At 37.1% G+C, this 17,867-nt stretch overlaps 1 protein-coding gene across 2 annotated transcripts in view; it reads right to left on the bottom strand.

Moving 5' to 3' along the window:
• Positions 1-1,431: 1,431 nt before the first annotated feature.
• gammaCOP (coat protein (coatomer) gamma) overlaps positions 1,432-17,867 on the bottom strand; it is a 406,638-nt gene continuing 390,202 nt past the window's right edge. For both annotated transcript variants that reach the window (XM_090390747.1, XM_090390756.1), the window contains exon 22: positions 1,432-1,821. In XM_090390747.1, the coding sequence (XP_090246873.1) occupies positions 1,583-1,821 (239 nt within the window). In that variant the 3' untranslated portion in view covers positions 1,432-1,582. The remainder of the gene's footprint in view (positions 1,822-17,867) is intronic.

The following is a 17,867-nucleotide window of genomic DNA, read 5'->3' as shown; positions in this document are numbered from 1 at the left end:
AATAAGCAAAGAGCCAACACAACGATAAACTTAAATCTCCTCGAACCTTGTTCAAAAAAGGATTCACAGAAAGAAAATAAAAGGACTTGACACTATACATCACTTAAACAATCCAAACCATGCCATCGCCTACACTGATTGAGCATCTGATGAAGCACTCAATCAAGGAGGTTCAGGGGTTTTTCTAACTCTACCTGGAGGAAAGGAAATGCAAATCAAAACAACAGCTGGCAAAATAGCTTCAAACTTCACTTGTGAATTAATACCCATACAAACAGCTCTCAAATCCAGTAATAAACATTACAGAAGGAATATCCATCTACAGCAACTCAAAATCTGCACTTAAGGCATTAAAAAATGGAAAAACAAATCTCACACAGGAAATTCATGAACTACTAACTACCTTAAATTTGAAAAATAAGAACTGCACACTTCAATGGATACCAGCCCATGCAAATATTAAAGACAATGAAAGAGCAGACAGACTAGCCAAAGAAGTAAGATACTTACCTCAAAAATTACACCCACCATCACTAACTGATGTTAACACTATCAGCAAAATAAGATTGGTAAAACAAACTATCAAGAAGAAGAATGAAATTAATGAAAATAGAGAAATAACCAGTCATCACCAGAATACGGACGGAACATTTTAAAGGCATGAAAATTCAGCCAGACGGAAGTAGAAGCTATGAAACATGCAAAAACTGTCCAGGAGTTGAACTAACACCTGTCCATATTTATTCTTGTCCAGCAATTGCTGCTGCTCTACAGAAAATTGACAATAACCCTAGAAAAAGATCTACTCCATCAAAGTTCAACAGATTGCCAAAGCAGTTCTACAGATCCACGGTGATATCTAGAAGCTCTTCAATGGATTCAACAACATCTGTGCATGTATAATAGTCAAAACATATTTACACTAAACATAGTGGTATGGAAATTGTGACAATTCATGAGACTTATAATTTGGGAATTAATTCTATTTCTGTTTGTATATCTCTGGAAATTTTAAATTACATTTGTAAATAAACAGGCACTGAAAATTATGTGATTAAAGATATCTCGGCATTACTTTTAATCCCTTGAAGAGGGGATGAGTTCTACAGTTTTGAAAATGTCATATTTAATCAATGACAAGTCAAATATCTTCTTGATAATTAGCAGCTACCAACACTTAAGTAAAATGTCACGTATTTCATGCTTCAAAAACATGATAGAGATTTCTGTCCTGACCTGACACAGTAACAGGAAAATTAACCATATATATGAACAGTTCAGTCCACACACACACACACACACACAGCCGTGTTCTGGGTTTATAGCTCTCTCATGACTGGTGTTGGTATAAAAAAAAGTTATATATATTAAGAAGGACATAATCAGCTGAATGTCCTAGACAGGACACAATTCTTACAATAAGCAGAAATATCAGGTTTAAAAGAATTTTATATAAAGAAATACAAATAAACAATTTTCAAAATTATACATTTTTAGAATACTTTGTCTACTTCATTAACTGACACCCACACACACTATTCTGACATAGCTGTAGATATACAATCAATAATCAGCATTATCTTCATCCAACAGCAGATGCAATTACTTCGCTAACATGTGGATTTGTACTTCGTACAGCAATGTTCATCGTAACACCTTCTACTTCAGTTCCAATTGCAAGTTTAGCTCTCACCAAAACTTCGTGTCCACCACGAAACATTCCAGAAAGATATAAAATATGTGCACTTTTATTTTCTGGAACTTTATCAGAACGTTCACATGGCTGCATTCCCATAAACTGAGTGATATTTTTAACAGCATCTGGAAAGAAATTACATTTTAATTTTACATGTTAACAACAACTGAACATAAATATATATTTCTTAAACAGATGGAAGTTACCATGTAGGTAAATTTTAATCTGCAAAATCAACAAGGTGGTTTTATTTATATTTATGGACAATACTAAATGTTATAGTAAAAATAAAAATAGATGAATGCAGACCAGAAGGGTGACAAGTGTGGTAAGAAAAGCAAAAAAGATTACGAAAGAACATTGGCCATGCAGGCTAAAGAGAATCCTAAACAGTTTTTTAGATATGTAGCAAGTAAAAGGAAAAATGTACATGGCAGAATGATTTTAAAGAATGCCGATGGTAGGGAGGTAACTGAATCAGTTGAGATAGCTGAGTTACTGAGTGAGCACTTTGCAAGAATATATCATCCAGGTGGTGACATTGCAGAAACGAATAAACCAGTAGATTATACGGGAATTGTGGTGAATGAAGTGGAGGTGAGTAGTCTATTGCATAACCTCAATGTCAATACATCTGTGGGATTGGATGGTATACCAGCTCTTGTAGTACGAGAAGCAGCTAAAGAATTGTCAGTACCCTTGACCATTTTGTTTAATTTGAGTCTCAGGTCTGGGTTAGTCCCGAGCAGGTGGAAGGAAGGGAAAATAGTTCTACTGCATAAAGGTGGTTCCAAGACTGCTGTTGTAAATTACCGACCGATTAGCATATCAGGAATCATTGTCAAGGTCTTAGAGAAATTAGTCATCTCTAAGGAAAATGGGATATTGTATGGGGGACAACATGGTTTTGTGAAGGGTAGATCATGCCTCAGTAACTTGCTCACGTTTTATAACACAGTGACGGCTGAACTGGATAGGGGTAATGGGTTTACGGTGATACTACTGGACCTTGCCAAGGCCTTTGACAGGATACCACATGGAACCCTAATCAGTAAACTGGAGCAGATGGGGATAGATATAGGGTTGGTAAGATGGATAGGAGGGTGGTTGAAGGAGAGGTACCAGAGAGTGGTTTATTCAGGAGTGGAGTCAAAAAGACGTCTTGTGACTAGTGGAGTGCCGCAGGGCTCTGTTCTTGGACCAATGCTTTTTTCAATTTGTTCATCAATGATATTGGAAAGGATTTGAGAGGAAGTGTTCACTTGTTTGCTGATGATGCAAAGTTGGGTAGAGCAATTGTGAGTGCACAGGATATCAAAATTTTACAGGATGATTTGGATAGTTTGGAGGACTGGGCTAGAAAAAATGGATGTCAGTTTAATGTGGCAAAGTGTAAGGTTATGCACTTTGGGATGAAAAGAATAGCAGCAGTATATCGCATAGGTGGAACCGTACTCCAGGAGATTGATAAGGCCAGGGATTTGGGAGTACTGGTGGATAGGGAGTTGAAGTTTAGGGGGCACATTGCAAAAGTAACAAAAACAGCTCACCAAATCACTTGGCTTATGAAAAATACTTTAACATGCAGAGAGAAGGAAGTTGTTGTTCCTCTGTATCGAGCCTTGATAAGACCCCATCTGGACTTCTGTGCCCAGTTATGGGCACCAGGGTTTCTTTGTGATGGGGAGGAAGTGGAGAGGGTCCAGAGACGAGTGACCAAGATGATAGGTCTGTGGAATGAACCTTATGAGAATAGGTTGAGGATTTGTGGGTTGCAGAAATTGGACGATAGGCGAAGGAGGGGTGATATGATTGAGACATTCAAATTACTGAAGGGTTTTTATAAGATTGATCCAGAAGATATTTTTGAAAATATGACTGGTGGTGGGAGGACTAGGGGCCATGCATGGAAGATGGGCAAGAGCATGGTTGACAAGGGCGTTAGAGCTAGGTTTTTTACTTGGAGAGTGGTGAATGAGTGGAATAAGCTTCCAGAGTCTGTTGTGGGTGCTATGACTATGAATGAGTTCAAGGCAAGATATGATAGATACTGTGTAAATGTTGAATAGTTGTTCCAGACATGATGTTAGGGCCTCCCTCGATGAGTCTGTCGACTCCTTGGAGTTTCTCGGAACAATAACAATAATAATAATACCTTGAGGCAAAAATGGAAACTAAAAATAAGGAAAAAGGAGCAGATGCCGGGAAAATAAGAGCTAACTAACATGAGTAACAAACTGTGGGTTTCTTCTCTACATTAGTCATTGCTAACCTGTTGTTCTACAAAGATGTGCATAAACTTAAAAGAGTAAATAAAAGGCAGAAAAGTTTACTTTTAAAAGTTACATGTGCCAACCTGGTTGATCAAGTAGATGGCATACCTACACTCTAAACAGCAGGCTGGATGCTTAATAAATGTCCTTGGATGATAGTTTCACTGTCTGGTCTAAGAACACTACCAGCTTACCAATTTATCATAGGTTCACACATTTTTGTAAGTGAGATACACATTTGAAAAAAAAAAAAAATGTTATGTTACTAGTAAAGATAATTATTTATGGCAATCTACCAAAATATGAAGTAAAATTTAAAATTATTGTGAAAAACTAAAAGGAAAGGAATTAGGTAAAATTTATGTACATTTAATCTTACAAATACATTTATTTTACAAATGATATTCTATCTTTTTCAATTTAGCTACTTGAATACAAATTCTACCCTACGGTTCTTCTTTATGAACTGGTCAATAACATCGTCATAAAAAGTTGGTTGTAACTTAATTTTCCCAAGCAACATGCATACTTCTAAAGGCTGGCTGAAGCTCACTTGACACTTCCCCCCTTTCGGCTGATCGTTTTCCCATCCGTCGTTGACGAGGCGTGTGGTAGTAGTTCTTTCGTTGCTCTGATCTGTAGAGGTGGTGGTGCAATAGCAGTCCCCCACTCTTGCTTCCTCCAAAAGATATGAAAAGAAAGGAAGATTGTTGTGGACTGCTGGTATTTTTATTTATTTTTTTTTAAACACAGAATGGATGCTACAAAAGGGAACGAGGATACATCTCCATACATTCAAAGATATAATGAAAGTTGCAGATGTACATCACTCATCTTATGCACACGATGATACATGCAACATAAAAATTTGACTACATGTTAAATGTAGATGACATAACAATGCTTTTTACTTTTTATACATGTACATATACACACTATCTACCAATAATTGTCTGAACATCCCCTGTTATTCAAAGTTATGGCACATTCCAGGTCAGTGTAATATCTGAAAGGAGGGCTTCTAGTTGCCAGCCTTCTAATAAGAAGGTGCTGCTATTGCACCACCTCTATAGATCAGAGCAACGAAAGAAGCCGCAGGCTTCCGCGCGTGGAGTGTTAGGTCCCAGGTCGAGCCTGCTTCCTCTAAAAGATATGAAAAGAAAGGAAGATTGTTGTGGACTGCTGGTATTTTATTTTATTAACACAGAATGGATGCTACAAAAGGGTAGGAGGATACATCTCCATACATTGAAAGTTGTAGACGTACATCACTTATCTTATGCAGACAATGATACATGCAACATAAACATCTGACTACATGTTAAATGTAGATGACATAACAATGTTTTTACTTTTTGTACATGTACATATACATCTACCAATAATTGTCTGAACACCCCCTGTTATTCAAAGTTATGGCACATTCCAAGTCTATTAACTCCCTATAGGCCAGTGGGTATGAAATAGTGAGACCAAATTGCACTTCTTATCTATGTTATTCAATAGGTATTAAAGAATCATATCCAGATTTAGCTGGACGTCTATAGACATCATGGCCAGTTGGGGGGTTAATAACATAAAAACTGGAAGCAGTATTTCATTGTGGCAGTTGAATACAGCTACTATGGCAACACGAAGTGAATTCATTGATTTAGAGAGAAGTGTTATTGTAGGCTATCACATTGGTGGCATGTCCATACATGCCATTGCTGCTCAATTGGAGCATCCAAAATCAATGGTAGGCCACATCAACAAATGGAGACTTTCTGGTATCACTAGTGCAGGAAAATACCCAGGATGGCTGCCAAAAATGACTGACAGGGACAGGAGGGTGTTAAAATGGGTGGCATGCAAAAACCGGCTACAAGTGGCATAGACCATCTGTGATGAGTTCAAGAGCACTCAAAATGGTGAGCACTAATACTGTATGAAAAGAACTCCTTTACTGGGTTTCTATGGAAGAGCAGTAGCACACAAGCAGAACATAACAATGAATAAGGCAGCTCATCTAGCCTAGTGCAGAGAGTGAAATGGACAAATGACCAGTGGAAAATGGTACTCTAGAGCGATGAATCAAGGTTCACCTGTTTCCAGTCTGATGGCAGGGTGTGGGTGTGGAGGCAGCCTGGTGAACCCTTGTTACCACAGTGTGTTGTATCCACAGTAAAGTTTGGTGGTGGTGAAGTAATGGTGTGTTGTGCATTCAGCTGGTTTGGATTGGGACCACTGATTGTTGTCCACAGTTCCATGAAGGCAGCTCAGTACCTTGATATTTTGGATAATCAGTTGCTGCCTATACTGGAATTTTTATTGAACAGATCCTGTGTTACTATCAAGTCTACAATGCCCCATGCCACAAAGCTGCAGCTGTTGTGGAATGGTATGAAGAGATGGGTGTTAAACAACTGCCCTAGCCTGAACTCAGTGCTGATTTGATGGACGAAATGGAGACAAATTCCACCTAATGTCTGCTGCACATTGGTGGAAAGCCTCCCTCAAAGGGATAAGTGATCAAAGCCAAAGGTGGACATAACTGATATTAGGGTTTGCCTGCTGGTATCAACTGCAAATTGCTAAAATGTTCAGACAATTATTGATATATATATATATATATATATATATATATATATATATATATATATATATATAGTGTGTGTACACACACACACACACACACACACACACACACACACACACACACACATATATATGGAGAATCCATCCACAAAAGGTTGGTCAACAAATAGTACACTAGTACTGTGAATGTGTAATAAGAAACTTGTTCATTCACATTTCACTTGAAAAGCTGTAGACTATATTCCTCAGGAAACATGTTGTGGGGGACTTCCTAGATGGTAGCAGTGGAAGGGATTAATAAAGAAGAGGAGAAATTTGTTCTGTGGCTTTGGAATTGAAACGTGAGAGGGTGCTGATTGGCTGTTGCATGCATTTGAAAGGATTTGACAGAAGTAAGGAATTACTGATACCAATTCTGATGAACAGCAGACATAGGTGCATTTATAGAAGATGGTTATGGAAACTGAGCATTAGAGCAGTGGTTCTTAACCTTTTTACTGGCCTGCACCCAAGTGAACTTCAATTTACATTCTCGCATCCCCTTGAAAAATGTGTTTTTTGTTAGAAAATAAAATTTATTGCAAAAAATTTATTGAAAAATACATATACATATATGTATCAACATAAAATCAAAATAACATATCAAGTTTTAGTGACTAATTTGTTGTTGCTTTTTCATAATAATATTTAAAAGCGAGGTTCCTTTTTTCCGGCATCAATGCACTAGTGATCCGGAAAAAAGATCACTAGTGGAGTGATCCTTTTTCCGGCATCACTAGTGCAATAAAGGGCTACATGCATATCATCACATTTGCATTTAAGTGATTTCGGGTTTTTATGTGCAAAAGGGATGAAAATCCCATTTTGCAAAGATAGGTGGTAGCAAATGGTAGAAGTGTCTACAATGCTGCCTTCACCAGTTGTGGAAAGGGTTCTAACTGAGTACACCAGAATTGTTCTAAATCCAAATTTTCAAATTCTATTTGAATACATGCCTTGGCTCGCATTTCAATAAGATCATCTTTTATTAAATTACTGTCGTTTATAGAATTAAGATCAAAAAGAAATGAATCCAGTATCGATCTCTGCTCTTTGCCAATATCTCCTGTGGAAAAATATCCATGAAAAGAATCAATCAATTGTTGCAAATGTATTACAACTTCAGGTAAAATCGTGATTTTTTTTTGTTTTTCAGAACAATTTCATCAAGCAAGGGAAGGTTTGCAAAATTACTATTTCCAACTTGACGTATCCAAATTTTTAGTTTTTCAATAAAAGCAAATAATTTTTCTCTAGATGTCATTATATTCTTACCATACCCTTGCATTGATAATATTTAATTCATTTAGGTGAGCGAAAATATCTGCTAAGTAGGCCAATCAAATTACTGCAACTCTTCTTTCAAATTCTTGAACTAAATTACAATTCTGGTTAGTAAGAAACTGAATAATCTCCTCACGCATTTCAAAAACCCTGCTTAGCACACATCCCCTGGAGAGCCTTCTTATGTCAGTGTGATAAAGAAGCACACTATGGTTAGAACCGATTTCTTTGCAGAAAGCACGAAAGATATGATGATTAAGCATCTGTCCTCGAATATAATTTACTATGTTTACTGCTGCAGCTAAATATTTTTTTTAACTTCTCTGGCAAAGTTTTTGATGCAAGTGCATGGCAGTGCAACATGCAATGTGTTATTGTGACTTGCAGTACTTTTTTGACATAGGCAAAAAAAACCGGAATTATTGCCTAACATTGCAGGTGCACCATCAGTACATATTGAGCTAATCAAATCCATTGGTATTTGATGTTTCAAGAAAAAGTTTTAACGTGATTAAAAACATCAATTCCTTTTGCCATCAGTTCCAGTTGATTACAAAATAAAATTCTTTTTACTTTATGCATCGCACAAATACTAATAGCTCACTGCAATTATCAACGTCACTTGACTGGTCCAATTTAATACACACTTTCAGAGGACTGGTTTTAATATCTTGTATTACTTGCAGTAAAATATCCTGACTGATGACTTGAATGTGTGATCGAATTGCATCGGTTGATAATTAAATCTGCTGAATTTTCTTAAGTGCTTCAGAGCCTAATACAATTTTCTCAATTTCCAATGCACATGGTTTCACCAATTCTTCAGTTATTGTATGAGGCTTTTTTCCCTTTATGCACAGATATGCCACCTGATAAGAAGCTTCTAGCAAGGGCTTCTGAACTACCGCAGAGTCAAATTTTGTAATGGTACCGCTCTATTGAATCATGCCTTCTTAGACTTCAAGATGTCAAGTGTATGACCTAACAGATGGCATCAGTGGCAATATCATATTAAAAACTAGGATATTAGGAAAGAACTCGACCTTGTCAGCATCCAAGAATACGTTAGCAGAGTTAATCTCAGGTGGTATGGTCACTTAAACAGAATGGGTGAGGAAAGATTACCAAAACAAGTGTTCTCTACCAGGTTGGCAGGAAAATGACCCAGAGGAAGACCAAGATATAGGTGGATTGATACAGCACAAAGTGCCTTAGACGATAGAAATATAAGATCTGATAATGTTGGAGTCTTGACAAGTAACAGACTGATTTGGAGGAAAATTGTAAATAGGAAGTTAGTAATGATGTAAATTTTTCATGTAGTACTATCATATCCTGTACACCCCTTGAGGGTACATGGCAGGAATTTGATGATGATGATGATATTAAGTATTATTTACTATGCATTTGGCCATAGTTCCTTAAGAAAATTATAAAATAATGTGAAAACAAAAATTAATTTTAGTTCTTTCTAAACTTTTCAAAATTCAATCAATTGTTCTTTATTTACTGATTACTGCCAGTAAATCAAAAAAATAGTGTTCGTTTGTCACTTGACAAATGAATGTTTCTCATAACAACGAGAAGTGTATGCGCAGCAAGTATCTGTGCGTTCAGCTTGGGCGCATGCATGAATGGCGGCACATTCAGGGATATTTTTTGAATATAGCAATTTTTAATTTCTTAAAATGCAACAAATAAAAAATATGTATAACTTATATTTAAGGGTTCTTGGTGAAATAGAATAATTCTATATGGGTTGAAAGATTATATATCTTAAATATAATTTAGTTTGCATAACTTTTTTTCTGGTTAGAGATAATAATGTCAGGAAACACAGCCAACATAGGTATCAGTTCTTGAACTCTCAGTATAGATGGGCAAGAAATCAGAAACAGCTGCTCTGTGTGCATTAAACGATTGCAGATAGACAGATGGAGTATGAGACTTTTGTAGCTGACAAAGTGAGAAGTTGCAGGATGGAGTGCAAACATGCCAAGGGATGCTGTTATGTTTAGTGTTGGCATAAATGCTGAGTTGGTTTCAGCATTCATGCCAACAGCTTGCATAATCTCTTTAATATGCATACGAAAAAGATGTATGATAATCTGAAGTGTGTGATATTGAACTTCCCAATGCAGAGAAAAGAGACTAGTCTATGTAGGATGATCTGGGAAAGACTATCTTTAGGGCATATTTAAGAGACAACTGTTTCCATCTAAGTGATACAGCCAGTTTTCATTTGCTTCAACATAAAGACCGAGTAGGTGTGATGATGATGATGATGGGGTGCTGGTGCCGTCCGACTTTGGCCGATACATGCAGTTCTGCTTGTCGGGGTATCACAGGTCACTTTTATTAAGTGTGGGAAGTTTGTTCCATTTCTTCCAGTAATTGTGGAACTGAAGCAGTGACACATGACAACTGTCTTGGGATCAAAGTTAAACTGTTCAGCTAGTTCAACTTTCCCGCAAATGTTGTTTTTTAGCAATGTTCCAGTTTCAGAATGGAAACTGAGGATGATGCAAAGAGGTTGTGAATCTTGCTGGTGTTGTCAGCAGTATGCATGTTAAGCTTCAAGGCATTGATAGTGAATTGATTCAAGCTTTTTTTTTTTTTTTTTCAATTACGTCGATTTTTCAGGAGACAGTTTCACTGAGTATGATAAAAGTGATGTTCTAGGCAGTCCATGTGCTTGCTGAGGTTTAGGAACTGGTGGGAATGACACAGAGGACAGAAAAATGGCTGGCTGAAGTTGCTTAGGAATTTGAATACCAATTTGGTGATTTTGGCACAATTGGCATGAATCCACTAGTAACAAAATCACATAGAAAACTCTTCTGTTTCTGAAATGTCTACTTTGCAGCTTTGGCATTTTAAAACTTCAAGATGTCTGTCTGTGGTAGTGAGAAGAAGCACTCTGTCATCACTTAGCTTTGTTGTTGCAATCTTTGCTTCATGCTGCAGGCATGGCTACATGTGATCAACTGGCATTTGCTATGGCTCTTATCAGAATACAGGAACACTTTTTTTTTATATGATCAGGGTGCTTAGAGTTGGTTTCAGCATTCTTCAGTCCATGGGAACTATTGCTGTACTTTCTTTTGGAGCAGAAGGTTAGGTAAAATCACTCCTCCTAAAATGATGTAATAGTAGAGCTCAATTTCCAAGTAACACAATGCACAATTCCCCTTGGTGTAGTACAGTCTATCAATATTAGCATGGATCTTTAGTTATGTCTGCAATAAGGAAATCCAGTCCATGAATGAGGAAGGGGAAGGTGCCATGGCTAAATGGCACATAGAATGTTCCTGGAAATCTTGCAGATGTTTAAGCTGATAGCTGGTGAATATGCTAGCCATTCAAGATATCATTCATATGTTCCCCAAATCAATTCCTTACAATTTAGGTCCAGGAATATGCCACATTACCATTCTGAAAGACACACACACACATCGACGTTACAGGTATTCTACATATATAATCTACTATGTTGTAGATTCCATGTGTCAGGAATGGTCACACCACAGTAGAAGGCAAGCAGTAGAAGGCAATAGGACTGTGAATTCTGTTATGACATCATCTCTACTAGACTGAACAGCCAAAGCATTAAACAAAGGGGAGGAGAAGGGGGGGGATCCACTGACTCATAGGCTGCATCACATGTACATATTTGTTTCAATAACAAAATACTTGAGCTGATGTAATGAAAAGAATTATAAAATCAGAGAACTCATCTCAAAAACTTTATTAATATAAAATTTTCACCTAAGTATTAACAGACATTGTCAGTACAAGAGCATATGATATATTACAGTTAAGAAAACAAGATTATTCACAAAGTAAACTCATTATCTTTAGAGGTACCTGTGGCATAGTATATTTATTAATAAAGGTACAAATATTTCGTACCGAAATTAACAGCACATCTTCAGTGTCATACAAATACCAAGTCAGTGGATCGCCAATTAACATTGTTGCCGCGTGCTAGGAGATTAATTACTAAATTAATAATCATTTAAAGATAATTAATTTTTATTGATGGTTGCATAAAATAAAAGTCTCCCAGATTTTTGAGAGAGAGAGAGAGAGAGAGTCATTTCGATTTCGATTCGGCTGATATAAAATAGCTTCACAACTTTCTTTAAAAAGGCGTTCATATTTGAACCTGCATCTATGGAGGAGAACAGCTTTATCCCAATGGATATGCTTTCATCCTTTCAACCTCAACCCTCTCTTTGGTTTTGTTATTTCGATGATGTTTTTTGCTATTTGGCCACATGCTGAAGAAAAACTCTCGACATTTCTACAACAGATAAATAGCCTTCACCCACGTATTCAATTCACCATGGAAAAAGAAAATTCTGGTAGTTTACCATTCTTGGAATTCCTCCTTACACTGGCACTTTGTCTACAAGTGTCTATCGAAAACCTACATTTACTGGCAGATGCATTCATCAAAAGTCTGCTCATCACACATCTCAAAAAGTTGGCATTGTCAAATCCTCAATTAATAGAGCACATAAAGTATGCTCCTCTCCAGTAATCTTACAACAAGAACTTTCCACTATAAAAAAGCTAATAGAATCAAATGGTTACAACCCCAATCAAATCCAACAGTTAATTGAGTCCTATGTTCCAATACCTCAGGTTTCTTCAACAGACCGCAGAGTTCCAATCCCTTACATTCCAGGCATCTCAGAACCGATAGACAGAATTTTTAAGTATCATCATCTGATTTCCATGTATATTTCTATCAACAAAATTTCTTATTGTCATCTACAAAAGATAAACTGTCACCTCTATCTTTGGCAGGTGTTTACCAAATACCATGTGAATGCAATGTATCTTAATTTGGACAAACAGGCCATTCTGTGGAAAAAAGAATTAAGGAACATTAATATTATATTGAATACATGAAACCTCATAAGTCTGGTCTAGCACAACACAGCATTAACACTACTCATAATATCCAGTGGGATAAAGCTTTTCTCCTCCATAGATGCAGGTTCAAATATGAACGCCTTTTTAAAGAAAGTTGTGAAGCTATTTTACATCGAAATGACTGTCTCTCTCTCTCAAAAATCTGGGAGACTTATTTTATGCAACCATCAATAAAAATTAATTATCTTTAAAGGATTATTTAATAATTTAGTAATTAATCTCCTAGCACACGACAACAATGTTAATTGGTGATCCACCGACTGTTCTGTACTTTGTATTCTATTCTTTTAACTGTTTGTATGACACCGAAGATGTGCTGTTAATTTCAGTATGAATTATTTGTACCTTTATTAATTAAAAGTTATTACTGTGGTCTTTATGTGTTTTAGTAATAAAAGTAAACTCATTATCTTTTAGCTATCCCAAGATGATTGCAAAATTCCTCAGCAGAATCTATTTTTAAAATACAAACTTTGACTGGGTAAAGCGAATGACACACAACAAATGATTTTTAACCCCCCCCCCCCAATTCAGACTTGTATTCGATACCAGCCTGATTGATTGGGTGTTAGCATACAAATAGACTGCTAGTTCCAATTCATCTCCCATCTATAATTGTCTGGAGGTGTAAATGAAGTAGCTTGAAAAATCTATTTGATTTTTAGAGCAGAAATTCCAGATTATGTAAAAATACAAAAATATATTTAGACATAATTAATAAAAAAAAAAAATATTTCAGCTTATCAGTGGTATTAATTTACTATAGGTTTACAACTTTTTGTGGGTGGAGTGAAAAACTCAAACTAGTGAGAGTTACAGTCAACTCTCACTAGAACTATAAACACCCCTATAACAAACTGAAAAAAGCTCCATTGAAAACTTTGTAGGTGAAATGCTAAAAGAAATATACTACAACATTACTAATTATATGAAGAGCCAAAGGCTTCAATTCGGCGACATGAAATTATTTAAGTTAAGGGATATTACATCCCATATTGTTTCATAGCCAAATATAGAAACTATATAAAGTTTGGCGAGTCCAAGCGTAAGCAAATACTTTGATAGTGCAACACTGAACTCTTAGCAAGGGTGGAGCAAGCTCCGATCACTGTTCTTGGTATTTACTCATAATGTGAAACCCAGCTCCTAGGAGCTGTATTACTGTTCTACATTATGAGAGAAGGTCACTACCCAGACCGGTTTCAACCTTTATCGAGGTCTCATCAGTGAGTAGGTAGACCTACTCACTGATGTGTTGCACAGGTGAGTTTGCTTATGCTTGGACTCACCGAACTTTATATAGTTTCTATATTCGGCATGAAACAGTATTGGATGTAATATCCCTCAAATTAAATAATTTCACGTTGTCGAATTGAAGCCTTTGGCTCTTCATATAATTAGTAATTTATTAGGACACCTTCTTGGCAATTCTTATATCAGGATATGCAAGTTCTGTTCGCTACAAACTTGGTATTAACTAGATCTACCTACTCACTGATGAGACCTCGATAAAGGTTGAAACCGGTCTGGGTAGTGACCTTCTCTCATAATGTAGAACAGTAATACAGTTCTACATTATGAGAACTGTATTACTCATAATGTAGAACTGTATTCTACATTATAAGTAATCCTAGGAGCTGGGTTTCACATTATGAGTAAATACCAAGAACAGTGATCGGAGCGTGCTCCACTCTTGCTATGAGTTGCCTCAGTGTTACACTACCAAATGGGTTATGTGTTGCACTATCCAGGTATTTGCTTACGCTTGGACTCGCTGAACTTTATATAGTTTCTATATTTGGCATGAAACTCTTTGAGTTTCTTATTCGGCTATGAAATAATATGGGATATAATATCCCTTAACTTAAATATACTACAACAAACTCTTAAGATTTCTATGAATTTGCTATTGTGAGATTTAACTAACAAATCTTCCTTCCTTCTGAAATAAAGGCTCTCCAGAGTTCTATATATCTTAAATGCAAATTTTTAAGTGTAACCCCTGCCTACTTTTTCTTTTTCCTGAGGGAGAGTGCTAAGAAAGACTTATAATGAGCCCTCAGAATTATATTCCTTGTATGCTAGATGCCATTTGAACTATTAGTTCCAAAAACGGCTAACCTAGAACCAACATAACTAAGCTATAAGTTATAATAAACGTTGAGTGTAACATAAAGCCTCTCTCTCCACAACAAACCAATGCAATACTTTCACAGCGTAGCCTTGTTCTCCATACGTTGTGGTAAACCTACCAAGTAATGCAGAAAAAAACATGAAAATCAATGACTTTCATCTTCCAGTGAAATACTCACCTTGCTTACTGGAGATGTGCAATAACTAGCTGCTCCAATGTTTAGTCTGTCTTTATTTCTTGCCAAATAAGAGCAATTCTATCACTTAATTTATCAAAGCATACCTCAGGAGAGAGGCTGAATATAGCATTATGCAGAGGACATTGTTAAAGCCAAGTATAGACAGGAAGAATTGGCTATTCTGCATGAGACATGATCAATGAGTATCATTCTTTCCACTTCCATTCATTCAATCATTAACTTTTTCAATGATCAACCATGAAATACATAAATAAAAAGTTAATTCCCACTACAGCAAACATGTAGGGACTACAAGAATACTGTTATAATGAATATCTTTTTGACTAGGATCATGCTCATGGTGATTTCAATGAGACTTTTTTTTTTTTTTGGTAGTTTGTTATGGTAAGTGATTTTGTTATAAAGGTATTTCCTTTGGTGATAGTCAGCAATACTGTTAACAAGACAATTAAGTGGTTTTGCTTAAAAGAGAACGTGAGGAACGTTTTGGGATAAGGTGTTAGAGAGGATTTTGGATGGACTAGAAAGTGTACAAGAAAGGTGGAGACATAATTTAAAAGCAATTCTAAGCTGTGCAATTGAGGTGCTTGGTGAAACATCTGGAAAGATTAGAGAGCAGAAGGAGGGTTGGTAGTGGAATAATAATGTACAAGAAGCAATGATGGCTAAGAGGAACGAGTCAAAAGTGGAAGAGGACAGAGAGAGAAAGCGAGAAGCCAAGAGAGTTGTTGCACAGGCGAAGGCCATAGCATATCAAGCCTTTATATCAATTGGTAAAATGTAGAAATAAGGCATCAAAGGACATCGTACATGTGAGGCAGATCAAAGACTCTGGAGAAAGGGTATTAAAGAGGGATGTGGATTTATTGAGGGAATGGTGCAGAACATTAGTAGAGTGGAAGTGAAGAGGATGAAGATGGAAAATCGGTGGGTCCTGACAAGATCCCAGTGAAGGCATGGAAGGCACTGGGGGAAGAAGGAATTGACCTGCTGTGGGACCTGTTAATAAAGTTTGTCAACAGGAAAATATACCCGAGGAATGGAGGGGAAAGTACTCTTGTCCCCAATCTACAAGAGTAAAGGGGATGCACAAGACTAAGAATTACAGAGGAATAAAGTTGATGTCACACACAATGAAAATCCTAGAGTGGGTTCTTGATAGAAGACTGAGGAAGGAGGTGGAGATTGTAAAGGAGCAATTTGGCTTATGCCTGGTTGGTTGACGACAGATGCTATCTTTGGGTTACGACAGATGATGGAAAAGTTTCAAGAGAAGCAATGGGAGCTACACCTAGTATTTATTGATCTGGAGAAAGAGTATGATAGAGTGCCAATGCAAGAAGTCTGGAGGTGTCTGAGGGAGAAGAAGGTACCGGAGAAATATGTCAGGCTGGTGCAGGAGATGTACAGAAATGTGAAGACAAGAGTTCGGGAGAGACAAAGTTTTCCAGTGACAGTTGGCTTGCATCAAGGATCAGCATTAAGTCCATTCCCGTTTAATATTGTGATGGAGGTGGTGACAGAGGAGGTGAGAGAAGACATGCCTTGGACTATGCTGTATGCAGATGATATCATGCTGCGTGCAGAATCAAGAGAAGAAGTGGCAGCTAAACTGGAAAGTTGGAGGAAAGTACTGGAAAAGAGGTATGAGACTGAGAAGAAGTAAGATAGAGTATGTGTTGCAAAGTGGATAGCAAGCAGGAGACAGATCTGGAGCTGGAAGGAAATGTCATCAGGAAGGTCAGTGACTTTAGATACTTAGGTTCAACAGTGAAAGAGGATGGTGAGGCCGAGAAGGAAGTGGGATGCAGGATACAAGCAGGCTGGAGGAACTGGAGAGAGAGATGGCTGGAGCGCTATGCGATAAGAGGGCGCCGATCAATCTAAAAGGCAAAATCTACAGGACAGTAGTGAGACCAGCTATGACGTATGCTATGGAAACTGTGGCCCTGAGGAAAAATAACATCAGCAGGATGGAGGTACTGGAGATGAGAATGCTCAGGTAGATGTGTGGTGTGACCAGAAAGGATTGTCTGAGAAATGACTATGTAAGGGGAATGGTGAAAGTTATGAACTTAGGAACAAAGATACAGGAGGCAAGGTCGAGATGATTTGGTCATGTGATGAGGAGGGAGGAAGAGTATGTGGGAAGAAAGGTCATGCAGATGGATGTGCAGGGGAGGAGGAAGTGCAGCCAGTCAAAGAAGAGATGGAGAGAGATGGTGAAGGAGGACTCGAGGATGAAGAACTTGGATGTGGCTACAGCCCAAGACAGGGGGTTGTGGAGGAGATTCACTACAAACAGCAACCCTACATAAGTGTGAAAAGCTGCAGAAGAAGATAGCAATACTGTAGAAGCTAACAATATCAAGTCCTTTTCTAATATCCTCGTTTTTAATATAATATCGCCACTGATGCCATCTGTTTATGCTCTTAATCTTTTTTAAGACTTTCATATCTGTGGTCTCTAGTCTTTGATCAAGTGTTTTATTTCTAATCCAGGGCTCAGATCAATAAGTTAAAATTAGTTTGAACACTGTCTTGTATAAAGCTAATTTAGTATTTTGACTAATTTTTCAATTTCTCTCTATTCCATACACATTTATTACATTGACTTTCTACATACCAGCTTTGTTGATGTTGTATATTTCCATATTTAATTTAACATCTTCACTAAAAATCGTGGCTAAGTAGCTGAAATGTTTTACTTGATCTATAGGT

This window comes from Typopeltis vanoorti, chromosome 1, assembly GCF_054136105.1.
Source record: "Typopeltis vanoorti isolate ZY-2024b chromosome 1, IOZ_Tvanoo_1.0, whole genome shotgun sequence".
Lineage (NCBI taxonomy): Eukaryota > Metazoa > Arthropoda > Arachnida > Uropygi > Thelyphonidae > Typopeltis > Typopeltis vanoorti.
This window is presented reverse-complemented; position numbering and strand designations above follow the sequence as displayed.